Source organism: Rutilus rutilus (assembly GCF_951802725.1).
Source record: "Rutilus rutilus genome assembly, chromosome: 7".
Lineage (NCBI taxonomy): Eukaryota > Metazoa > Chordata > Actinopteri > Cypriniformes > Leuciscidae > Rutilus > Rutilus rutilus.
The window spans coordinates 17,868,291-17,894,817 of NC_140221.1; the positions used below are offsets into that span (position 1 = coordinate 17,868,291).

Consider the following 26,527-nt stretch of genomic DNA (forward strand, 5'->3'; position numbering starts at 1 on the left):
CTTGTTTCATCACTGCACAGAACAGAATCCCCACACTTTTGTAGCTTATTTATATGATTTGAGCACTTTCCTTGTGCTTTTGGGTCAGTAGTGGTGTACATCTTGGAGTTCTGGCATGGAAACCGCATGCGTTTAGTACGTGCCGTACTGTGCAAGCTGAAACCTCAGTGCCTGTTGCCACCAAATCTTGCTGCAGGTCTTTTGCAGTCACCCGAGGGCTTTTTTGAACCTGCCTTCTCAGAGATCAGGTTGCAGCCGTTGATAGCTTCCTTTTTCTGCCCCGTCCAGGTAGTGTAACCACTGTCCCTTTAACTTTGAACGTGCAAACTATGCTTCCAATGGTGTCTCTAGGAACATTTAGTGCTTTCGCTATATTTTTGTATACTGTTCCTTGTTTGTTAATGGCGATGATATCTTCTCTTAACTTTTTGGACCATTCTTTTGACTTAGCCATATTTCTACCATGCAGTCAAACGTGACACTCATCAAACCTAGCCAGTTCAGATATTTAATGTGTTCTAGCTCAAGCACACCTGGTGCAACTAATGAAGCCCTTGAAGCGCTTGAGACAACACCTGTTTTGCAGATTTGTGCTGTTGTGAGGGATTCTATTCATGCAGGTGAATAATTTTGAGACTCTCTAAGTCATTAAAAGTTGCATTTTCACTTGAATTTGGGGAAACCACTTGAAACATTTGTTGTGTTGAGCTACATCAATTACTTTTGTTTGATTTGTTCATTGCAAACAGCTAAAAGTCGGTAGATTTTGCCAATAACCATGATTTGCAATGGGGGTTGAATACTTTCGATTACAACTGTATACACTGATGAACCAAAATGACCTGTCATATAGGGCTGTGTATCGGCAACAAAGTCACGGTATGATATATATCCCAATACAGAGGCCACGATACGATATATATCTCGATTCGGGTCTGTACAAAATTTACAGCTGTTTGTTAAACCCTGCATGCTATAGGGCCATTGCTAAGTATAGGCAGAGCAGGCAGTTGCCATCTGTATTATGAAGGGCCTCTGTAGCACATAACAATATAGGTAATGGCGTAGGTTTCATGTTAACATTTGGCACTCTCCACCAGGCACAATATTCTGATTGTACAACTTCTTGCTTTTTAAGCCCATACATAATAATGCACTCGTTCTAACACATTTATATTGTAATGTACTCATTCTAATATATTAATAAAATCATCTTTACATTGTGTTAATTTGTGCAATAATCAACTACCAGCAGTCTCTACATGTAATACAAATTATAATAAAATTAGAAGTGTTCTAAACTAATGTGCTTTCTTCACTGTAGCTCACGCACACTCATTCAGACAGTAACAGTAACTCACATAATCGCGCTGAGCACACACAGAAAAATTCAGCAACATAGAAACTTCAAGTTTTATCAATAAAATAGCCTCACTACTGAAGAGCTACATTATCTTTCTCAGCAAGCAGTTGGTAACATCACTGATTTTGAAGCAATTAAACCCAGCATTTCACTGTTAATAGAGGGATCTCTCTCTTTCCCAGGCCAGTTAATGAACATAGACTTATTACAAAGATGTATTACACTTTTCTGTTAATAGAATATCGAACTGGAGATCGCTAAACTGCAAGCTTACCGATGTTTTCAGAAAGCCAGCACTTTTATCCACAGTGAAGACACATGGATAAAAGGTTGAGACAGGTTGCACATGGTTGCCAGGTTGAGAAAAATAAGTAAAACATTTATTTCCTTATTGCACAAGTGTGAAGTGTCTTGATATTAGGCGACCCCAGTTATGTTTCTCTGTGGGCCAGATTAAACCTTGTTCTAGCCTATATATTAAGTTCTATTTATTGATTTTAGCACATTTCCTCTTTGTTTTAAACGCTGTTCTTGTATTTAAATTAAGCGCGGTCCACTGCTGCGGAATCGATACAGAAGCAGCTGTATCAATACTTGTATCGACAAGTCGTATGAGACGATACATTGTCTTATCGATATTTGGAACACAGCCCTAACCTGTCATAGTTGACGCGAATATTGTTGTTCATCTCCTAAGGAGGCCACATAATAAGGTCTGGGTAGATTAGATGGTAAGCAAACAATCAGTTCTCGTAATCATGTTGGATGCAGGAGAAATGGGCAGGAGTAAAGATCTAAACATCTTTGACAAGGGCCAAATTGTAATGGCCAGGCGAATGGGTCAGAGTATCTCTGAAACGGTAAGGCCTGTGGGTTGCACCTGGTCAGCAGTGGTGAGAATTTACTTGAAGTGGTCCAAGGAGGGACACAACACAAACTGGTGATAGGGTTTTGGGTGCATCGATGCACGATGGCAGCGAAGGCTATCCTGTCTGGTCTGAGCCAATATAAGGTCTACTGTGGCCCATAATTACGGTTATGGGAGGTTGGTTGTGGATGGTTATGGGTTACACCTACAATGGTCGAAACTGGACATTGGAGCAGTGAAAGAAGATCTCCTGGTCTGATGAGTCCTGTTTTATTTTACATCACCATGACTGCTATGTACGTGTGCACCGTTTACCTGGGGAAGTGATGGCACCAGGATGCACTGTGGGATGACAGCAAGCTGGTGGAGGAAGTGTGATGCTCTGGGCAATGTTCAGCTGGGAAACCCGGGATCCGGCCATTCACGTGGACGTAAATTTGACACGTGCCAACTAAACATTGTTGCAGACCAGATACATGACATTGGTGTTCCCTGGTGGAAGTGGTCTCTTTCAGCAGGAGAATCCATGATGAGGAACATGATGAAGAGTTCAAGGTGTTACCCTGGCCTCCAAATTCCCCAGATCTCAGTCCAGTTGAGCATCTGTGAGATGTGCTGGACCAACAGTTTCGATCCATGGCTGCTCCACCTCGCAACCTACAGGGCATGAAGGATCTGCTGCTTACATCTTGGTGCCAGATACCACAGGACACCTTCCGGGGTCTTGCAGAGTCCATGCCTTGGCGGGTCGGCGATGCTTTGTCAGCACGCGGTGGACCAACAGCATATTAGGCTGGATAATTAAAGACAATTGTAGTATTACAAAACATATATATGTCAAATAAATCTATTCATCAAAGAATCCTGAAAAATGTATCATGATTTCCTCAAAAATCTTAAGCAGCACAACTGTCTTCAACATTGATGATAATAATAAAATAAAAAACTTGAGCAGCAAGATATATATACAGCATAAGCATTATATATGTTCAGCATTATGCTGCATCATCCAAGTATTATATTATTATACTGTTGTGTATGTATGTGTATCTGACAATAACTTTGGTAACAGGGTTGAATGGCTGAGCTGGATGAGTTAGCTCTCGTTGGACAAAAGCATTATATACTTTTTTCCAAAGAGTGGCTGGCAAATACGTCGGTTATTCAGCCTCTTCACCTAAAACACCATTAGTCCTAACCCAGCATGTTGTTGTTGTTTACCTAATCCACCTCAGCAGCTGTTTAGCAGCATCAGTACTTGGCAAAAGCCAGGCCTCATTGTCCAGCCTTGGCAGAACAGTGGCATTCAAGTGGGTCACTTTGAATGAAGTCGGCTGGCCCGCTCTCAAAAGAGCCCCTCAAAGGATGCTCATAGGAGGGAACAGTTGCAGTGGTCCAGTTATACTCACGTACGCTCTCGGATCTCTGGTGGCTTGAAGTACAGTTGCGGAGAGACCGCTATTGCAGCACCAGCTGTCTGAGGAAGCCCTGCCAGACGTCCCAGAAGGCCAAAGTAAGGGGGACAGGAGAGGCGCTAGCCGTTCGCAGGCCTTGTACCTGCCAGATGGGGGGACGCCAGCCAAACGTATTTAATTGCATGAAGGGGAATGATGCGCATCAAGCAGGCCTGAGGTTCTGAACTGAAGGTCACAGCCAGTGTGCTTCTCCTGATAGGTAGAAAGACTTCTGCAGGCGGTGTATGGACAGCCCTCAATGCTAAAGCTTTTAGTCTATTCAAAAATGTTTCATTGGATCCAAACTATTAAATTAGAATTGGATTGGCTGAGGTTTTTGATGCCACTCAAACTGCAGGTGCAAATGGTTGCTGAATGTAAAGGTAAAGAGTGATTCACATGAGTTCAAGCCTGCCAATGTTGTGCCCTTGCTGTGAAAACAACAAGGCTTTCAAGTGTGTGATGGCCAATCAGAGACGTCTTACTTTTATGTTGGAAAACATTCTTTTCTTGTTGGCACACAAAAGCTTTGGCTGCATGCCTTGCCTCACGCTCCACTTCAATATACTCTGCACTAATATTGCCCTTAATATTCCCTTCATCTGTAGTTAAAGTGGAACTGTGAGAGAAATGTAATAGGGAGATAAAAGGTAATAAACACAGGAACAGGACATCAAACTGGGCAGTGTAATTTTATTGGGAATAGATGGCAGAATATGGGTGGGGAAACTTTCTTAATGAGTTACAACATGTTTATGGATGACTTGCGTTCACAAGCCAAATTGAGGGATTCTCAGGCTTTAAAGATGTCACTTTTTACAAAATGATGAAATTGTATATATATATTTTTTTTCTGTAGGTGGTCAGTTAAGACACATAAACACAGGAGAGCCGTTTGTCTTCAACTACAAGGAGGACCTACATAGATGGAACCAGAAAAGATATGAAGCACTGGGAGAGGTAATGTTTATATTTGATAACATTCTATATAAAAATTTGATATTTTATTGTCATAGATCATTGTGGGAATTATTTGTGCTTTAATTCAATAGTATAACACTAAATATCTTTGACTAAAGATTATATAACTGAATATTTGTTTTACTGTTACTTAAAATTATGTATTTATTTACACTGTCGCTCAAATGTTTGGGGTTAGGTTTTTTTTTTTATCTGAAAGAAATTAATATTTTTATTCAGTAAGGCTGCATGGAATTGATCAATAGTGACTGTAAAGACATGTATAATGTTACAGAAGATGTATATTTTACATAAATTGTTTTTTTGGCACTTTCTATTAATCAAAGAATATAAAAAATTATACATATATATATATATATTCTTGAGCACCAAACCAGGATATTAGAATCATTTCTGGTTTGCCATCATGGGTATAAAATGACATTTATATATATATATATATATATATATATATATATATATATATATATATATATATATATATATATATAAAAAACACAATTGTTTTAAATTGTAATAATATTTCACAATATTTCCTGTTTTTAGATCAAATAAATGCACCACCACCAAAGTTTAAAAACATTGTTTTAGAGCAGTGGTGTATTGTTATTTGTATAGGCTGTCAATCATGATTACATGGGTCACGTGGATTTTTGACTATCTTTGAATATTATGGTTTCAGTGATCAGATCACAAGGCATTTTGGACCCGGTGAATGGTGAACTAGTGTCTCTCTGATACAGTATAGACCATCTTTCATCATGTTTTATTTTTATTTTTTATGTGTGTGTTTTGTCTGAGCAAACTGCTGTGCTCTGATTTACAGCACTCTCACTATTCACACCTTCACGCTTTACCAACCATTACTTTCCCCAACCTCTTTCTACTGTCACGCTCCGGGGCTGTGTGCATGTTGCTGGGTTTAAGAGTGTTGATTGTTCATATTCTGATGTGTATCACATGTTGGCTTATTCGAATATGTGTTTGTACTTGCGTGTGCCTTCAGGATTTCTGGGACATTTCTCTTTCTACTGTAGCCTTCATGTACATGGCTTTGAAAGTTCAAATGCAGTTCACTTGAGTCTTAAGTTAATTTGTGTATACATGCACTTAATTATCTTCGCTCATTTACATCTGGCTTATTTGGCTTTATTTGTAGTGCGTATTCGTTTGATGTTCAAAGAAAAGAAATTGACTCTTTTAGGATTATGTGAGTGTTTTATTTCTGGTCCAGGTATGATCCTATGAGAAATGTCCCTTTAAGAACAAAAAAAACCAAAAAAAACCCCTCTCTCCTATTATCATTTCATATCTGTGTACGTGGCTAAAAACATAAAGCAAAAGTTTCGGAGCAGAACAGCGGGTGTCCAGATTTCATATACTTCTGTTGAGTGAATTCAAAATAGACTGGAAGTGAAAGCAGGTTGCATTTTGTGATATTGTTTTGAGTGTTAAAGGATTCGGTTGAGCAATGTTAGATGCTTTTGTGATGTATGTGCAATATGGAGGCATGCAATATCAAATCGCTGTTGTGGCACCTGATATTAAAGTATTGTTTTGTGGTAGCCTACATTCATTAAACAGTATAGAAAGAAAATAGTAATATCTCATCCCTTAAGTCATGTCTAGCTACCCTGCATAAATATATTGGATGTACAAACTGTCCCAATGATGTTTATCATTGTTCTAAATTTCAACACAGACATTAGCAGTGTGATGCTTTCTCAGTCAGTCGTGTGTAGTGCTGATACTGTTATAGGTGTTATATACTGTTATATACCGTATACACTGTAAAAAATTATCTCAATAAGTTATGACAACATGTTTTTACATTGATTTAGCTCATCAAAATAAGTTAAGCAATTTTTACCTTTTTTTACATAGAATATTCAACCCATTTTTAAAATCAGTTTAATGTTATTTAAGTAGAAATTATTAAAACATCCGAGTTGATTGTACTTAAAGAAAAAAAATAAAATAAGGCAGCAACTTTTTTTTTTTGTGTACCACCAACAACAAAACAGAAAAAGCTTAAAAGATTAAAGATGACTGAACATTTATATGCTAACTAATACTCAACTGTGTTTACTTCAGCAATGCCATTTTACTTTAAACATTTATTTATTTTTATTTAGTACATTTACTCAACTAGGTAGTCCAAATGTATCGTACTATACATTGGTTTTATTGAAAAATATGAAATGGATGCTTTCATGCAAGGAAGCTCTGGCAAAGACAAACCCACCTTTCAAAGAAAATGATTTAGAATTTTCCCCACAAAATGACATATTGAAGGATTACATAATGATGTTTTCTTGACCAGTTACTCTAATAATACAGTTTTAGATTATTTTTAAAGAAATGTGACAAGGCAATTCCTTGGTATTGTTATAACCATCATTTAAATAACATGGTTACTGAAAATGTTAATCAACATGATGTAAATAATAATAATAATTCGGACAATATTAGGCCTGTTTGTCTCCTTGGATGTACATTTACTTACAATTTCTTTGTGCATTATTAAATGCACAGTAAAAATGATTAAACAGAAAAAATACATAACTAAAAAGTGAAAATGTAATGTTTTTGATTATTTTGACAATGCATTCATGGGAGAATGTAGTACTCTGTTCTGTTGGGTACTGCAATTCTGAATCATATCTGAATCCATCTGCAGAATTTTTTTTTTTTTTTTTTTTTTTGCGATCAGCACATAATGTGACAAAAGTGTGTGAATTCCTAACCATAATCCATACGGAGGCCAGATTCAGTTGAGAACTTGATTTCTTCCTCGAACTGTCTATGTCTTGAGTCTGCGAATGGCGCTGTTGGTGGTGTGTGTCCTTGTGTTCCAGCGTTCTCAGATTTGAGTGTGAAAGTGGGGTACAGAAGTGGGCGAGAGTCTTTGTGAGACTGGAGGCAGCACCAGATGTCCAATTTGCACTTCAGCCGGGCCTGAATGAGCTGCTGGACCACAGGTTTACCCTGACAGGTTCAGAGAGAGAGAGAGAAAGTGAGAGTGAGAGAGATAGAGATAGAGACTTTGTTCAGTCAAAGGCATCACTGCCGATAAGGCTTGATGGTGATTTCAGGATTGATGAAGCATAAACTTGTCAATTTCAATTTTAGTGCATTTCTCTCTCTTTTTTTTCCCGTATGACTATTTCCAATGCATTGCAAAATGAAAATAACTAGTGCAAATGCAGTAAACAAATTAAGCTAAAAAAATTACAAACAAACAATTACATTAAATAATTAAATGACATTTTAGCAGCTTAGCAACAATAGTTAAATACTCAGTTTTATATCCAAATCTAGAAAATACTAGATTACCACTTGCATTGGTCTTGTTAAAAGATATGAAACAGAAGCCAGATTTCTTCAAAGAATGTAAGGAAACTCTGGCAAAGAGAAACTTGCATTTCAAAGAAAACGATCAAGGATTTTCCCCACAAAGTTACGTATTGAAGAAGTTACCTTTCAAAAAAAGTTGAAGTACGAGGAGAAACATTTCATATTTCCCTGCAACCTTGATGGTTGAAGTATGAAATAATAATGTCTTAGTTTATTCAGTCCAATAAAGGGTTTTTTTTTTTTTTGTATTTTTTTTTTATCAAGAATTTTCACCTTTGGAGACACCATAATTGTAATTAGGCATAGTAATTTTACAAGGGATAGTTTGCCCAAACATTTAAATTTTGTGTTGATTTTAACATTGGACCTCCTTGACTTAATGTAAAAAAAAAAAAAAAAAAAAACATTCACAGAATAAAGTCCGTCCATCCATCCATCCATCCATCCATCCATCCATCCATCCATCCATCCATCCATCCATCCATCTTTTCTTGATGTAATTTAATTATTTATTTATTTATGATTCGAATTTGAATTGGGTGTTTTAATTCCGTACCCAATAAGATGATGAACCAATTATGTACTTCTAAACAAACTGCACCAAAAACAAGAAAGTAAATTCAATGAAGGAAAATTGGTAACACTTTACAATAAGGTTGCATTAATTAACTACATTAGTTAATATGAACTAATAATGAACTGCACTTCTGCAGCATTTATTAATCTTTGTTAAAATCAAAAGTTGTATTTGTTAACATTAATGCACTGTGAAGGAACATGAACAAACTGTGAACAGCTGGATTTGTATCAACTAACGTTAACAAAGATTAACCAATACAGTATCAAATGTATTGCTCGTAGTTAGTTCATGTTAGTTAATACATTAATGTTAACAAGTGAAACCTTATTGTAAATTGCTACCGGAAAATGTAATAAATGAGTAAGAATGAAATATAAATAAAAAATAAATAAGTAAATAAAAAATGATTGCAAGAAAAAAAGAAAGCAAGCAAAAAAAAAAAAAAAGCATTGCTTGTTTTTCATATTGTTTGTTAACGTTGACTTGTACACTTGTGTGTTGCAGTTCGGTTTCAATTGTGCAACTGCAAATCCACAGCATCTTTGAATGCAATCTGCACACTGGAGCCGGAGGCAAACTGAAACTCAGGGTCATTCACTATCACTTCATTATCTATTTCTATAGCCAACTTCTTCATTGTTCTCCTTGTCTCTCTTCATATCACGGGGGGATCATCATTAGGGGGTATGTAGACACACGCATGCAAAAGTGTGAGATCTTTGGCTGGTTTGCATCACTGAACAACACTGGCAAGTGCTTTGCCTTAGAGGGTGTGTGTGTGTGTGTATCACCATGTTAGCTGGGGAGGGAGGGGTGTTGGTCTTCAGATGTTCTGCTTGCATGTAATTAAGATTTCTTTTTTTTCTTCTTCTTTAAATTGTATGCAAGCGTTGCATAATGTGTGTCTTTCCTACCATAATATCAGGTGTCTGTTGCAAATGTGAGTCTCTCCCTCAATATATGCGAGTGTTTTGTTTTGTGTGTTTACCTGGCCAGTTTGTTGACCTCCCTGCCAGTACAACGCTGTTTATGCATTCATACTTTGTGTCTGACGGCGTGTGGGTGGGTGGCAGGTACTGTGTGGGTCCATGTTGGTATGTTCTCAGTGGGCGGAGGGTCATGAACGTTACCACACACACACACACACATACACACGGAGAGAGAGTAAGTGACTGTTCTCAGCGCTAGGTGACACAGTGTGGGCTTGACTCCAGATGGGAGAGCATTAAGCTGTTAATAAATGAGGATCTTTCTCTGCATCTGTGGAATGACAGACATACAGTATTCTAATGAAGAAGAGCTGCCCAGATGGCTTGATTTCATAGATAACTCCCTCTTTTTTTTCACATTTTATACTGGTTGGCTTTATACTGTGAGTGTGTGAGAGAAACATTGACTCAGAGGGAGTATTTTGCTTATATTTTCCTTTTAATTGATTGGAAATTGGATAGTGACATAAGTCGAAATGGATCGGAAAGTGATGCAGGATGGACTGTCCCTGGATTTGAACAAACCTCTTAACCGAATTTCATAACTTGTACTTCAACACTTAGGCTAAAAATGAGTGACAAATCATGTTACTGTTTGTCACTTGTGCTGTAAAAAATATGTCCTGTCCTGTAGACACACACACACACACACACACACACACACACACACACACACACACACACACACACACACACGAACACAGCAGTTAGTGACAGCAGGCCCATGCAACAGAATCAGTCATGCCTGTTTTTTTTTTTTTTTTTTTTATGTTAAGAACAGCTCCCTATAAAAGTAAAACAAAATGCCATTGCTTCCTCAAAGGTTTGTGCAGTTGATGTTCCTTCACCAGCTTCAATAAATAAAACATGACTGTGTTTGCAGAGACAACATGAAATCAAAATTAGTACTGTTAAAGTTAACTAAAAACTATTAGCTAAAATAAAATAAATTGTCTTTATTCTATGAAAAACTAAATAATTAGAAATTAAGCCTTGACAACTGAAGTAAAAGTTGAAGTACTAAAATTACTAAAACTAAACTGAAATAAAAATAAATTCAAGCTAAATAAAAATATAAAAACTAATAAACAGCAGTTGACAAAATTACTAATATTTAAACAAATTCAAAAAGACTGAAAATCTAAAAAGTGAATCCCAAAAATGTATAATAATAATATTCATTATTAAAATGTCGCTGATAAAAATGTGCCTTTTCCCATTCCTAATATATGACACTAGTCTCATTGGTATTCTAAAATATTGTTATTTTAAAGTAAATGTTGTTTTGTTAATTATGTTTAATTTCCACTCTGCAATCAAATCACAATTGCTGAAATCAAGTCTGAATATGTCTGTTTTCCCTCCAGTTTTTTTCCTATGTAGTAGCTGTGGCTGTAGAAGCCTTATGAGACTATCGCATGAAGTGCGGCCACTTTCTTCCTCTGACAACGGCAAAAAGTTAAATATTTAAAAGAGGAGCAAGATAACAAAAAAAGGGGAGTCCAACCGAGCTGTTTTATTACTGAACCCTCTCTTGTCATGAATCATCATTCACGTCTCTCTCTTTTCTCGACCTTGTGTTTGTGTGTTTCTGTTTTGGGGATTTGTCTTGTCTGCATGTATTCTTTATTCTTGCCTTTTAATCTATTGGCAATTCCCCGCTCTTCCCTGCTGTCACTCCATCACTGTCATTATCCAAACATCTTTGAAGTCATTCATTCTGTCCTGCCCGAGTAGCTCTAAAAGACCCTGTCGGTTGACTGATCTGAAGTCAGCGTGCAGTGGCTAAGACAAACACATCTTGCAGTATTGATTACCCTTCACTGTCCGAAGTCCAGTCGGCTCATTAGTCCGGGTCAGAGCGGGACCACCTGATAAGCACCTGTCCTCATTTTTCAATTCCCTCTGAGATTCCTGTCATGCAAGAGGTCAGAGTTTCATATGACGTTCCTCTTTTTTTCAACATGGAACACAAATGTCTTATCACCCGAGCGCTAAGGTCAGCCGGACGGGGGAGATTGAGTCGTAATACCTCCATTGTGGGAGGTCTGTGGATTTTTCCCCCCTCTTTTCACTCGCTTTATCGCTTCCCTTGACTTATTCTGCTCATCTGGGGGCCCTGTGGACCCCCTCCTCGTTGTTTGAAGAGGATTTCTGCCGCATGGGAGTTTACAAACAGATCAACTTTCTGAGACAACAGTGCACTTCATTAAGACCCTCAGCTGTGTGTGTCCACCTTATCGCTTGCCCACCCAGACGACACGCTCTGGTCAAGGCCACCGTGGCGTCTATGCCTTGTCTCTTTCCGTCCGTTCCTCCCACGCTCCCTCTTTTCTCAGCTGTGGTGTTGTGCGTGAGCTGGCAGAGGACGGTGTCTGTGGGGGGATTAGCGTGACCCCCCCTCCTCTCATGTGTTATGTCTCCCCACTGCTCCCCTGCAGATCCCCCTGCTAAGGCTCTTCCTTCCTCTCTGATCCTCCAGATCACTGCCGCCACATCAGCAGCCCATAAACAAACCCCCTCCTGGAGTCTGAGCCTGGAGCTGACCCTGTGTGGTCACCCATTGTCCTGTCTGAGACCCATATCATTGGCAGATGAGACATGGCTGTGTTTATGTATCTTATATGGGGGACTCCAGCAGTGTGATGTGTGGTTTAGTGCTTTGCTGGCTTAGAAGAAGATCGTATTGGATAGAATGGTGAAATAACAGTGAAATTGTGCATATAATGGCATCAGCCTCTCAGAAACCCGTATCTGTCACCAGCTATCTAAGTCTTAAATTCCCACGCAGAATCTGCACACGGTTTTTATGTTTGTGTGGGAAAATCTGTGGAAGTCTACAGAATAGTTTTATTAAAAGTTTTTTTTTTATTAAAACATACTGCAAGTCTCAGCTAAAGTGTGGGTCCTTTTGGTTGAGTGCTGTATTAGCAATACAAATTGTACATTTTAATGTTCTTAATTGAAATGGCTCAACACAACAAATGTTTCAAGTGATTTCCCCAAATTCAAGTGAAAATGCAACTTTTAATGACTTACGCAGTCTCAAAATTATTTAACCCCCTGAATAGAATCCCTCACAACAGCACAAATCTGCAAAACAGGTGTTGTCTCAAGCACACCTGATGCAACTAATCAAGGGCTTCATTAGTTGCACCAGGTGTGCTTAAGCTAGAACACATAAAATATCTGAACTGGCTAGGTTTGTTGGCTAGGGTTTGTGTCGCGTTTGACTGCATGGTAGAAATTTGGCTTAGTCAAAAGAATGGTCCAAAAAGTTAAGATATCATCACCCTTAACAAACAAAGAACAGTATACAAAAACATAGCAAAGGCACTAAATCTTCCTAGAGACACCATTAGAAGCATAGTTTGCATGTTCAAAATGAAAGGAACAATGGTTACACTACCTGGACGGGACAGAAAAAGGAAGCTATCAACGGCTGCAACCTGATTTCTGAGAAGGCAGGTTCAGAAAAACCCTCGAGTGACTGCAAAAGACCTGCAGCAAGACTTGGTAGCAACAGGCACTGAGGTTTCAGCTTGCACAGTAAGGCGCATACTATACACATGCCAGAACTCCAAGAAATGCACCACTACTGACCCAAATGCACAAGAAAAGTCTGCTCCAGTTTGCTCAAAATCACAGAGGTTTTGGGATTCTGTTCTGTGGAGCGATGAAACAAGACTGGAACTTTTCAGCCCTATGGATCAGCGGTATGTCCGGAGGAAGAAGAATGAAGCATATGCTGAAAAGAACCCTTTGCAGGCAGGCAAGATGGATTCATTGAAGTATCAGGAAATCCTAGGAGAAAACGTCATGCCGTCAGTGAGGAAGCTGAAGCTTGGGCATCATTGGAACTTCCAGCAGGACAATGATCCCAAACGTACCTCAAATTCCACCAAGGCTTGGTTGCAGAAGAAGTCCTGGAAGATTATACAGAGGCCATCACAGTCAACTGACTTGAACCCAATAGAAAATCTCTGGTGGGAATAAAAGGTGGTTGCAGCACGCAAACCCAAGAATATCACTGAACTGGAGGCCATTGCTCATGAGGAATGGGCTAAGATTTCTCAGAAACGCTTCCAGAATCTGGTGTCTGGTTTATACATCTCATTTGCAGCAGGTCATAACAGCAAAAGGATGTTCTACTAAGTACTAAAGATGCTTGCCATTAAGGGGTTGAATAATTTTGAGACTGCAGAAGTCATTAACAGTTGCATTTTCAGTTGAATTTGATGAAACCACTTGAAACATTTGTTGTGTTGAGATAATTCAATAACTTTTGTTTGATATGTTCAAACAAATCGCTCCCCGGGCTCCACAGCATAATGGCTGCCCACTGCTCCAGGTGTGTCACGGTTTGCAGTGTGTGTGTGTTCACTACTCTGCTTCTAATGCTTGTGCACTAACCTGGATGGGTTAAATACAGAGGACATGGTCTGAGTATGGGTTACCATACTTGGCCTTCACATATCACTTTCCCTTTCCACTACAGCAAGGACAAGCCAAGGGGCAAGAATTTTGTAAATGACCGGTGTTTGATTTATGTGCAGTGTCTGCTGTGGAATTCTCTAGCTGTGGATTCCGACCCACCATCAGCTTTCTCCCGCCAAATTTCATTCCAATTAAAAAGAAAAGAAAAAAAAAGAAGAAAAAAAAAAACCTCATTCTGGGTCTTCTGTTATAGTGTGCACTTTACAAGACAACACTCCTCTCCAGCGGATCTGTGATCACCACCCTCATCACGTTTAGAGGGGGAGGTGAGGAGCACTTACCATTCTTACCTGCAGGGTTTTCATTATCAGACTAATAAGACAATATTAATTATGCGACAGCACTGTGCTCCAATTACAATGACAGGCGCTTGTGCTCTCCTTTCCATGTCAATTTATCTATAGGAGGGCAGCGAAGGCAAACACTAATATTCCATATGATTATTTAGGATATTAACTGTGAGAATTGATTCTCTGTTTCCCGGTATATACGCCTGGGGGAACTCCCTCAGAGACCGCTAGTGACATGCAGATTGTTTGAAATGTTGAGGTTCAGCAGTTTTGATTGCATCACCTGTGAAGGATGTATGAAGGAATGAACTACAGTATATAACCCCAAAGTTCCCACCACCGAACATGCGCTTTGTATGAATTCTGCTCACGGGGTGCTCTGTAAGTCTGGGGGCAAGAAGTTAAACCTGTGAAAATAATCTTGTCTGAATACTGCACAAATAATGTATGAACTATTCAAAGTTGTTTTGTGAAGGCAGAAAAAAATCGCCCAGAGCTGCTCAGGGATTGTTTGGGGGGGATTGCTCAAGCTCTCAGTGATGTGAACTGTGCAAACTCTGCGTGAGTCACATTTCCTTGTCTCCTTTTTATAAGAAATAATGTCTTTGTAAAAAGATATTAGTACAAATTAAAAGACTGCTTGTTCAAGCTCTTTCCACTCAAACAGTTGTTTAGAGAATGAGCACAAAGAGGGTACTGGATGTTTTCAACCATTCAGATGGATGTCTTCATAATCTTTCTCATAGAGTGATTAACAAGTGCTTGACCTCGGCTAATCTTTAATTCTTTTTTGCCCAGACAAAGTGATTTTGTATTTCCTGCAACTAAAAATTAATTTCCTAAAGATTCCATGAAGTCACTGTTAGCCCTAATTTGTTTTTGGTTCCCACAGACCAGTTATTTTTGATTTATATGGATTTTACCATAAAATGTCTTTTTGTCCTCTAGTTGTTCATTTGAAGCAAATGTAATGTAGATATGTAGATATTTAATTTAATATGCTTTAAGTAATGTCTGTTTCTGTGTTATAAATTGAAAGGATTTTGTTTCCCCTACAAGTTAAACGGACATGTCACTGTCTAATATGTGATCAAATAAACCTGTTTCTTAAGCAGCAATTCAGCATATTAGAATAATTTCTGAAGGATCATGTGACACTGAAGACTGGAGTAATGATGCTGAAAATTCAGCTTTGCCATCACAGGAAAACATTACATTTTAAGATATATCAAAATAGAAAACCATTTTAAATTGCAACGATTTCATAGTGTTACTGTTATTACTGTAGTTTTCATCAAATAAATGGAGCCTTGGTGAGCATGAGACCCCCCCCCCCCCCAAAAAAAAAACCCACTACAAAATCTTACTGACCCCAAACTTTTGTTTATTATATTATATTATATTATATTATATTATATTATATTATATTATATTATATTATATTATATTATATTATATTATAAATGATTTTTGTTGTAGTAATATATAATAGTACAATTTGTTGTCTGTAATGCGTTGTTAAAGACATTTACATATTAAAGGTGCTATAACGTTGAGACTTAACTCAAATGATCTACTTTCTGCTACCTCTATATGAAAGATAGGCTGCATAATTCTGGTATTTTGTTTTTCCACCCTGTGATGTTAGCATGGACAGTCCATGATGAGGGAACATGTTGCACACAAAACTCCTCACCAACTTTTTGTACACATACACTCAAACATCTGTGAGAGTGAACGGCCGTGGACCGTCTCAAACAGAACCCACGCACCCTTTCAAAACCCCCTCATTCTCTTCTCTCATATATCAAAAGAGAAGCACCTGAGGCACTGAAGCAATAATGTAGTATAAATGAAATTTCCTGCAAGGCTTATTGATGTCATTAAACACAAGCATATTGCACTTCACAACCATTTTAGTCTTCATCAGAGAGCTTGACATTTAGTGAATTAGGTACTGTTGAGCTGCCTGTGTCTTCCTATCGTCACTGGCGTCGCCCCCTCCACCACAGTCTGTAGAGATATCCGTCATCTCATTTAGGCCCGCTGACCGCTGACGAGCACTAATATCCCTTTGCATTAGCTCATTTGAGCCTAATGTACTTTTGCTGTTTGTAATCAAATAAGCAATAGCTTAGGCTATGCCTTATGGCTTTAAATGAGTATGCAACCATTACGATTACATTATCACTCTATCTAAAGGTTTCGCTTTTTTTTTGTCCTGTGTCATGATCGTGGGTATGAATTCACATGCACATTTGTTTTGTTGCATATGCAGTCACAGATCATAGTTTGATTGGGTTTTTAATACCCCATTAATGTATTAAATTTGATCTAGTTTAAACCAGTGGTTCTCAAATGGTATTGCTTGTTTTGTTTGCTGTTGTCGACCCAACGCACTACCAAAAATTGGTTGTGCAAAAGTGAACAAAACTATAATTTGATGATTAGTTGTGACGTGTTTAGATGCTGTTGCTTCCTTTTGACAAACTTGGCATGTCTTTATTTGGCATGTCTTTATAGTTTGAGTGTTTTGTTTGTATTGTAAATTTCTGTGTATTCAGTGTGATGCTATTGGCAGCTAATAATAGCACAATTTATAATACATTTAGAACGAATCTGCAGTCAGTTTACCATTAAATTGCATTTAATATATACAATATATATAAAAATAGATTAAATTACACAACCGAGCGACCGGACCTATCCACATTTTTTGTATATTTTGGAACTGCAAGAAAACTTGCCAATGCGATAATCTCAGAATGTCCAAATAACACAGTTAAAAAGCCTGACCAAAATATCCATCAGTCTATGATTGTAATTCTAAGTGATCTTATATTTAATCTATTCTGAGTTGTATTTTCTTTGTTCCTTGCCTAATTTTGATCATGGTTTTTAAGATCATGTGCATCATGTCCATGTTGGCATAAATCCACTAGTTTCTTTCTGCAGGTTGAAGCACAAACTTTGACAAAAGATATGAGGATGGTTTCCTCCTCCTTATAAGACTATCATTACCATGCACAATGATATGGCTAGTCGCAATTAATTTTTTTGTATTTGCCATTGTTTGTTTCGCTGTCGCCCTCAGCTCTATCAGAACAGATCTGCCTCAGTTGAGGACCGCTGGTCTAGACTATGCATATCACGCTGACTTCTCCCTGCAGCTCAGTTTGACTGCAGATCAAGACCTCACACATTTATTGACACCAGCACAGCTGACAATCTCAGCCGTCAGACACGGATACATCTCCACCACCTTCACGCCTAATTCCAGTGGGGCATCTGTTAGTGCCTCCACCCGGGTGGGCCATAAAGTGCTCACGGAGTTGGCATAACAGGATCAGCGTGCCCTGGAAAATAAGCCCCGTCACACTGGGGCTTTTTTTGCTGACCGTTGCCAAATCACAACCACCATAAAACATCTCATCTTAATTGCCGCATTTGCCATCCGCGTCTTAAAACGCTGTAGTTTCAGCTGTTTCAGATCGTGAGCAAAAGCAAAACAAGAAAGAAATACTGAAAGTTGTTGATGTCACTGAACCATGAAACTTTTGGCCCGGGGTTGAAATTGCTCTGTGTACACGTTCTTTAGCAATTTAGCTGCAGGGATAAACATACCTTACATCAACACGCTGTTTGTACTCTAGATTTGCCCCGCTTTAGGCTGACAGAACCCGTACACTCTGCTCTCTGTGCTGAACAAGTGAAATCCAGACAGTTCCAATTATCTCATTCACTGAGGCTGTCTATAGCAACTGCATGTACTTTGCATATATGCAAAGAAGTGTGATTGATTCTCATTGTCATAAATGGAAATACTGTTTTTTTTTTTGGCCTGTATAGGTTCAGTTTGAGTTGCATTAGAGTTTTACAAAGTGCAATTGTTTGATTATACCGAATAAGTAAATCAAACCACACAATGGACCTTTTTCACAGACTTACTATACTTACCTTGGCATTAAATTACAGAAAACAATTTAATGCTGCTGTTTCTAATACAATGGTCTATCTAATATTGTGAAAAGGGTCCATCTACTATGCTTTAATAACTCTCTTCAGTGCTTTTTTTTTTTTTAATGTTCCAACCAAAGTTATATTTTAGTCAGTCTTGTTCTAAGCTAACTGGAGCATTTTTAAATTGATTTGAAAGACTTATAAAGATGTATCTTGTCTCCTATAGATCATTACAAAGTATGTTTATGAACTCTTGGAGAATGACTGCAACCTGAAGAAGGAGATCCTTCCTGTAAGTAATGTCTTTTTTTTTTCTTCCTTAAAAACTGTTGGAATCTAAACAGAATTATTGTGAAAGCTGATGCAATTGTGCTTTAAGAATACAGTGGTCTACATTTTGTGAAAACTTAAGTTTTAAAATGATAATCTTCAACACTTCTCAACTCTCCAGGAGAAAAATTGCATTTGTTCTGATGGTAACATTGTGTACGCTCAAGGAGATTCCTAAGGTGTGGTCACTGCATTCATATGAGCAATAATGTTATGATTTCTAGTGCGCTTTTTTAAGAGGCGTATCATTAAACTACACATCATTTTTGATAGCGGGTGTTTGCACTTGGTAGAAATAGAATTTATGTCCTTTTAAAAGCACTGTAAATTACTCTCCATAAATCACCTGAACAATGCTGGCACAGACTTTTATGAGCTGTTTTATTTGTGGAGAGTATTTACCAAATGATGTTCTTGGAGACTGTATTGTCTTTCAGAGAGTTTCATGGGCACAGCTACCTGTGACCAACTGCATTTAGTGCTCAATCCATTTGTCAAAGTTAGTTTTAAAGAAGACTACGCACAAAATGCATTGTGTTATTTTCTATTGTATGATTTTATGAGCTTGCCACATAACTGATCACCACACAGGAAGCATACGCATGTAGAAGTCAAGACGGATTTGTTGCAGTGTAATGAAGCCATCAGACGCAGACAGACAGTGTTGACTTCTCGGCAGCTTGGCAGTGTAGCTCAGCATTGAGCGCTGTTCATTAGAAATTATTCCAGGCTCTGACTCACTCCGCTGAGTGTCCTGCCCCACTTTAATAAGAGTAAATACAGTTGTTGACACATCAGGGGGCAGACAGCACAAAAACACCTTTTACAATCAAATCGAGGTTCACAGAGTTTGCCAAGTTTGACTGAATGTAATGGAAACGTGCTTTACTTATACACAAGCAATAGACCACGTTATTTGCTCCGGCATTTTGGAGTGCAGTGTGAACTGTAGTTTCAAAGTGCCCTAAGTATGTTCAATAATTGAACATTGAGACCATTTCCAAACCGCAGATTTCATTGGCCGTAATCTTGTACCTTGCTATAATTGGCGACCGGTGTCTCTGTTTGGTACTGATTATAATATTTATATTCCTTCAGGTCGATGCGACTGAGGATGAACCGAAAAGCTTTATTTACGTGAGCGAGGATGCCCTCACTAACCCGGAGAAGATCATGGTTCTCATCCAGGGCAGTGGAGTGGTAAGGGCAGGCCAGTGGGCTCGACGCCTCATCATTAATGAAGACCTCAACAGTGGGACGCAGATACCCTTCATTAACCGTGCCAAAGAGGTGGGTTTTAGTTTGTCTTCATTATGTTTCTTTTTTCTTTCTTATGGTTTAGCAAAGGAACTATGTAAACATTAGTTGTTTGTGCTAAAATTGTTTTTTGGATATGGGTTGTGTTGGGCCTTGGGCGTATTTAATGCACTTTATTACAATTTCAATTTCAATTAGTGTGTTTTATCAATTATGAATTTATAGGTCTTAAATATAGACTACCATTCGAATAATTTAAGAAATAAGTATTTTATGCACACTAATTCTGCATTTATTTGTTTATTCAAAAAACATATATATTTATTCAGCAAGGGCACATTAAATTGATAAAAAGTGGCAGTAAAGACATTTTTATAATGTTACAAAGGATTTATATAAATGGATTTCTATCAAACTAATTGCTTTTCTATTAATCTATTTACAAAGAATCCTTAAAAAAAATCACAGTTTTTTATGAAACAATAAAAACTTATAAACAGTAAATCAGCATATTGGAATGATTTCTGTAATGATGCTGAAAATTCAGCTTTATCACAGGAATAAATTACATTTTAAAATATATTAAAAGGAAAATAGTTATTTATTTTCAATTGTAATAACATTTCACAATATCTCTACGACAACACTTTTTTTATTTTAAGGTGACGTAGTTACACATTACTACTTGTACTTACCATAGTAATAACAGTAAATTATGCATAATTACAAGTAAATAACCCTAAACCAAACCCTAACCGTAACTCTATAGCAAGTGCAAGTAGTTAATTAATATTACTCAGTTACATTGTACTTACTCAAATAAGTACTATGTCACCTTAAAACAAAGTGTAGCCATTACTGTTTTTACTGTATTCTTGGTCAAATAAATACAGCCTTAGTGAGCATAAGACATGAGACTTATTTCAAACTTTTAACCTGTTGTGTATATTTGTTGTAGTTAATTTTTATCGCAAATTTAAAGCATGATGAGTTTAATTATTAATATTGATTTGTTTTTATTTCTTTTTTTGTTATTTAATCTGTGGTTTGGCGTTTGATTGCATTAGCAGGGTGAGTAAATATGTGAACTACTGGCCTGACTGAACCAGTAGATTGTTTAATATCAATGAAAGTGTTATCACATGCGTGTAGTCTGAGCGACTGCTGTATCTATCTCTATTTTCTCCTCTGTATCACTCTTTACTCTCTCCGATCCATAGATATTTATTTACCCAGCAAAATGAGCTGTTTTGCTGTTACGTGTGTACTGTAAACTGTAATTTAGATTTTCATTTCTTTTCTCTGTCGGAGGACGTATCCCCGAGTGGAGTTATTTCCGTCCATCGCGGCTAGTCGTTTGTCACGCCGCCCGCCGCTACCTGTGTAATTTCATCGGCCCGTGCGTTCAAATTGACTTAAGGGAGATCTCCCTTGCTCTTCCATCTAAATGTCATAAAACACACACACACACTCTCTCACTCTCACACTGATGTCTGCAGGCAAAGTCACTTTTTGCACAGCGCCAGGAAAAGACGGGCAGGGACGGTGAGTTTGTGTGTGCGGGAGACAGTAAGGTGGCTTATTGCATTTGTGAAGAGGCGCGTTCTGGGGGCGTACCGCGACGGGTTAGACGGAAAGAATGCACGCCGTCCTGTGCCGACCATTTATCTTAATAAATAATGACCCCTGCTTTGCTGTGACATCATCATAATAGCATTTACAGGAAGAGAGATTCCAGAGTTTGTCGCGTGTGTGTCAGTACGACAGACGGAATGTGGCTGTCACTTTGCAATATTTGTATTGCTGAAGGGGTGCGGATGCGCTGTCTGATTCTTCATGTGACGGCTCGTGTTTGCGATTTCCTCTGTGATAAACAAGGCCACCTGAGGCCATGTGCCGAATGCGCTCTGATCCGAGATCAGTCTGTTCTTTTAGCCTGTGATATGTGCAATTCTGATGGGAATTGGTAACGTGCTCACAGACAGATTCCATTGCTCCCTGATCTGTACTGGGAAGCTTAATTAAAGATTTTAATGTAGAAATAAGATTGTAAAATAAAGCAGGTTGATTCTGAGTTGTTCATACGGTACGTTTGATGTGGGCTGTAGTAGACCATTGTCTTCATTAGCACATTTCCGGAGAAAACGCAGAAGTTCTCAAAGAAAGATGAGTCAGCCGGGTCAAATGAGTACTGCAGCGGTTTTTCAAGACAGACCAGATATAATCAATCATTTTGGAAATCAAATAAAAAGAGAGAGAAAACACAGACAGTCCACTGAGGACAAGGCTACTACCTGTTTGCTTCAATAGAAGACTAGTAAGATTTCTTTTGTAAGATATATATATATATATATATATATATATATATATATATATATATATATATATATATATATATATATATATATATATATATATATATATATATATATAAAAATTTCAGTAAGGATGCATTACATTGATCAAAAGTGACAGTACAGACTTGTTTACTACGTACTTATATAAAGAAAATAGATGCTTTGCTTTTTGAACTTTCTATTCATCAAATAATCTTGAAAATATGTATCACTGTCTCCACATAAATAGCCAGCAGCACAACTGTTTTCAACATTGATGATAATAAGAAATGTTTCTCAAGCAGCAAACCAGAATGATTTCTGAAGGATCATGTGACACTGAGGACTAAAGTAATGACTGTTGAAAATGCAGCTTTGCCATCACAGGAATAAATTACATTTTAAAATACATTCATATATGTATTTTGTGATATAATGGCCCCAAAGTTTTAAACAATGCATTTTTTTTTTATATTTCATATTATTTGGAAAAAGAGACAAAATGTACACGTCTACTAATTAAAATATTTTTAAGACCTCATATAAACGCAGTAATGCTGATCCAGCTGCTGCATCATGTGTGTAGGAGTTTAGCTGGTCACACACCACTGACTATGTGCTAGTATGTAAGGGAAAGACTGTGCATTATGCACATCTGCGCGCGTGTGACAGACTATGGGCGTCCACAGAAGGCCGCAGTGGCAGCGCTGGGAAACAGGGCCGGAGTCTGACAGCTGGGCTACCGAGAGAGTGAACACGTAAGAACTTGTGTGTGTGTGTGTGTGTGTGTGTGTTTGAGAAAGAAAGCAAGCTTGCTTAATGACAGCTTATTCCTTCATGAGTTTAACTCCTGACAGCCGACAGCTCTGCCTGTTGCATCATGGTAGCAGAATCATTACCTTGTGACCTGTCAAAAGCTGGAGAGTTACAGCGGAAGAGAGAAAGGAAAAAAAGCTGGAGGAACGAGAGACTGCGAGATATGGAATTAATTTGTTTCGCAGGGTCAGAAATTGAGTACCGTAAAGGTTTGGGTGAGATGTGAGGCCTAAAAAAGGTGATTGGGATTACAAAGCCTGTTTAGAACCATTGGCCTGAACTAGCTCACTGTTTATGCAAGTACGATTACATGACATATGTATTTTGTGCGGCACTATTTTCATATAGCTGATTTAACCTCTTATGACCGACCCCTCTCTGATCTCGTCTCGGCCAGCCTCTCTCTGACAGAGCCGGATTGATTGCTCACTCAGAGCATCTTGTTTAAGCCTGCAGTTACTCTGACATTGACCCAGCCAAAATGTAGCCGAGGCTAACGTGAGGACGTGACTGGAAAGGTGAGAGGATTTTTCTCTCTCGGCCTCTCTTGAAGCAGGAAGCTTGCGATCTTTTTCCCTCTAGTGGCTCTCAGGAAGCATGGGTGAAAACGAGCTCTTGACAGAGGCAATAAATATACTGCAACTCTTCCTACACATCTCCCTCCCTCCCTCCCTCCCTCCCTCCTAGTATGTTCACTCACTCGTTCCATGCTTTATTCAGTTTTCCTCATCCCTGTTATCTCATCCAATCTTATTTTAGTTATCTGTAATATACAGTTGCAGGATTTTTTCCTCCCTATCCCTTCTCTTTTTCTGTTTGTGTTCTGAAAGTAATGCTTGCATACTGCATATATTGTCAAAAACCTTTTTGTTCTATTATGTAAATCAATGCACAATATTTAAGCTTCGTGTCAAGAACCCCATCTAGGTTTAATCTGTGAAAATGACCAGCTGACTGTATGTATTTTCTTTTTGTACCAAGTTACTATTTAGGAAATAAGTTAAAAAAAAAAAAAAAAAAAACCTTTCCGGTACATGATCAAGGTGAAATTATTTCACTATATGGGAATAAATAGATTTTTTTTTTTGAGAGAGAAGTCTCTTATGCTCACCAAGGCTACATTTTGTTTGCTAAAAAAATACAGTAAAAAAAGTAATATCGTGATTAAGTGTTTTCTATTTTAAAATATTTTAAAAGGTAATTTATTCCTCTGATGGCAAAGCTGAATTATCAGCAGTCATTATCAGCAGTCATTACTCAGCAGTCGATGCAGTCTTCAGTGTCACATGATCCTTCAGAAATCGTTCTAATATGCTGATTTGCTGTTATAAAAAAAAAAAAAAAAGAAAAAAAAAAAAAAATATGATAATCATTGTTAAAATAGTTGTGCTGCTTAATGTTTTTGTGGGAACCTTTTTCAGGATTATTTGATTAATAGAAAGTGCAAAAGAACAACTTTGAAAAATATATTGTAACATTATACAGAGTCTTTACTGTCTCTTCTGATTAATTTTAATTAATCCTTGCTGAATAAAAGTTCATTTATTTTTACTGACCCCAAACTTCCAGAGAGCTGTTAACAGGTTCAAATTGGTGGACTTGGAAGTGCATTCCAATATGGGATACAGTTTTCCTTCTGCTCATTTTATCAAATGTAGTAGGTCATCCGTGCATAAAGAAAATGTGCATATTTTTTTGTGCAGTATGTATAATGAAAAAAAAAAAAAAGAAAAAAAAAAACATTTTATGTTATTCTGAACATTGCCCCTCTCATCCTCTTCTCACAACTCTATTATTTCCCAATGTATTTTTCTTTCACCTGTTCTTTCCCTATCCGTGTTTTCTCTGCTCCAATCTCTGGCCTGCGTGTTTGTTTTTTCGCTGTTTCTTTGACCTGCACCCCTTCTGTAAACTCTACCCCCTTTCCTCCCTGACCCAAATCGACCTCCATATAGCTCTTTTCTCTCATATCCCAAACCTCTCATCGCTGATGACAGTCGGTTCCCTGCTTAAAAAAAAGAAAACGTCAGAAAAAGGAATAAAAAAGGGCAACTGCATTTCATTAAGAATAAAGTCTTTAATAAAAAATAAGATCCGTATCCCCACCCCACCACCCCCCTCCCTGTTCTTGTTAGTCAGTTAGAAGCGACTCTGGAGACTTGCTAGAAAGAAAGAGGGGGTGTGGTGTTTTCAAAAGTGTGTCAAAAGCCTAGGGGTTTGTATCTGCCCAGAATTTCAATGGGAGGCTGAAAGGGGGCCGGGAAGCGGGCAAACTCAAACACTGGAATCTTGTTTAATTTCTGTCATGTTGCTCTTTTTTTCACCAGATTGATGTCTTTTTCAAAATCGGCTCACTATCTCTCTCTCTCTCCCTCCGTCATTTGCAGATGCGGTGTGATACTGTGTGCCATCTCTGTCCTCTCTGCCTTAAATCCCTTAAGTTTCCTGCTTCTTTTTCCCCCCTTCTCTTCTTACTGACTGGGGACCTTTGTTTTTTTGTACTTCTCCATTTATGATTATCAGTCGATCCATAACTCGCTTGCTAAGGGCTAGCCTTTAGCATCAGAGATGCTGCGCTTCCTGTATATGGGGGGGAACTGGTGCCCCACTGTTACGTTAACTAGATATAGAGCCGTGCATCGGGAGACCGAGGGTAACCGCGGCCCAGCACTGGGGTAATGTGTTCTCCGTCTTGCTGGAAGGTTCAGCATTTCCTGCAGTTAAAATCAATGAACTTGACACCTTCAAAGGGCCATGTGAGGGAGCGACTTGCTCCAGGGTTAAAACTCTTTTAAATAGCCCCCTGCGGGATTCACCGCTGTCAATAAAATGCAATAATTACCACACCCCGGCCTGGGAAGAGTGCAGGCAGGCTGGGCTAAATTAAAAATTGATCAGAAAGAGGAGAAAACATTATTTTTGTGGCCCTTTTCCCCAGTCTTTATCGTGCAGAGTCTCATCAGCAAACTGGCTGTAGTTTCTTCTGCTTCCTATTTTACGATTTCCACCACTCTCTCGCTCTCCGACGAACGATTTACCATGTCGTTAGATGTTAAAAGATTTATTTGCCATTTACTTGTCCTGATGGTGAGGTGTGTTGCAGACGAGGTTGGGTTTATGAGTTAGCGTTCCTCTATGCAGACGTGGGCATTGAGAGCACCCTCAGCATTTATTGATTGCCGCCTAATTTTGTCTGACTATCCCCACCTCTGTACCTTCGTCTGACAGTCAGAATAGGTATCAGTTGCTCATCCGTATATGTATCTGTCATCTTATTTTCACACAGACACATCTTACCTAAGAGCAAGATGTTTTTCATTACACACACATACATAAACATATTCAAATGTCACTTGCTCATCATATCCCACCAGAGATTGTTCTGATGCTGTCTAGACCATCAGACAAGCTACTCACATCATTGCGCAAAGATTTATGGGCCATCGCTT

The 26,527-nt window shown here is 38.2% G+C and overlaps 1 protein-coding gene across 1 annotated transcript in view; it reads left to right on the forward strand.

Moving 5' to 3' along the window:
• The window catches only part of arb2a (ARB2 cotranscriptional regulator A), a 184,710-nt gene that overhangs the window by 6,416 nt on the left and 151,767 nt on the right, over positions 1 to 26,527 (forward strand). The window contains exons 4-6 of the mRNA XM_084414065.1: positions 4,545 to 4,645; positions 18,566 to 18,631; positions 19,768 to 19,959. Of these exons, the coding sequence (XP_084270191.1) occupies positions 4,545 to 4,645; positions 18,566 to 18,631; positions 19,768 to 19,959 (359 nt within the window). The remainder of the gene's footprint in view (positions 1 to 4,544; positions 4,646 to 18,565; positions 18,632 to 19,767; positions 19,960 to 26,527) is intronic.